This window comes from Stegastes partitus, unplaced genomic scaffold, assembly GCF_000690725.1.
Source record: "Stegastes partitus isolate 25-593 unplaced genomic scaffold, Stegastes_partitus-1.0.2 Scaffold387, whole genome shotgun sequence".
Classification (NCBI taxonomy): domain Eukaryota; kingdom Metazoa; phylum Chordata; class Actinopteri; family Pomacentridae; genus Stegastes; species Stegastes partitus.
This window is the reverse complement of record NW_007578118.1, coordinates 493,274-493,777: the sequence shown is the minus strand read 5'-3', so window position 1 is coordinate 493,777 and position 504 is coordinate 493,274. Positions and strand designations below refer to the sequence as shown.

The 504-nt window shown below is 49.2% G+C and overlaps 1 protein-coding gene across 1 annotated transcript in view; it reads right to left on the bottom strand.

Moving 5' to 3' along the window:
* Window positions 1-504, bottom strand: part of LOC103359666 (F-box only protein 11-like) — an 11,666-nt gene that overhangs the window by 1,609 nt on the left and 9,553 nt on the right. The window contains exons 18-20 of the mRNA XM_008285129.1: window positions 426-498; window positions 226-333; window positions 21-129 (exon numbers count right to left, since the gene is read on the bottom strand). Coding sequence (XP_008283351.1) covers window positions 21-129; window positions 226-333; window positions 426-498 — 290 coding nt within the window. The remainder of the gene's footprint in view (window positions 1-20; window positions 130-225; window positions 334-425; window positions 499-504) is intronic.

Below are 504 nucleotides of genomic sequence, written 5' to 3'. Positions count from 1 at the left end.
CCTTTCGTCTGTGAGTTCACCTGTAGAAGTCGTGCATGGGGTAACTGGTGTAACTGGAGATCTTGTAGAGACACTGTCCTCTGCTCACTGCCTTCTCAATGGCATCCTGATTATTCAGAATCTTATTATCTGACAGAACAGAAGCAGATCATGAAGGAGGTTAGTGAGCTGACAGGTTATGAGCAGACTGGGCGAAGCTGTAAGGAGCACAAAGCAGCTGATTACCTTTCATGGTGACATTCACGCCCGAAGCCAGAAACAGGCCTCCAAAGCGGTTGTTGAAGATCTGGTTGCCCTCCAGCGTTGCAGTGGCGTGGTTGGTGATTTCAATACCTGGAGAAGCAAGTCAGACGTCAGCACCAAAAGGAAATACACGCTGAGATGTTATCAGGATTCTCAGAGTGGATTTTTTGAAGAAAGCTGACCTGCTGCGAAGCCGTCAAAGATGCGGTTCTTGCGGAGTATTGGATGACTGTTGGTGCTGATCAGCACGCCGGCCTGAGC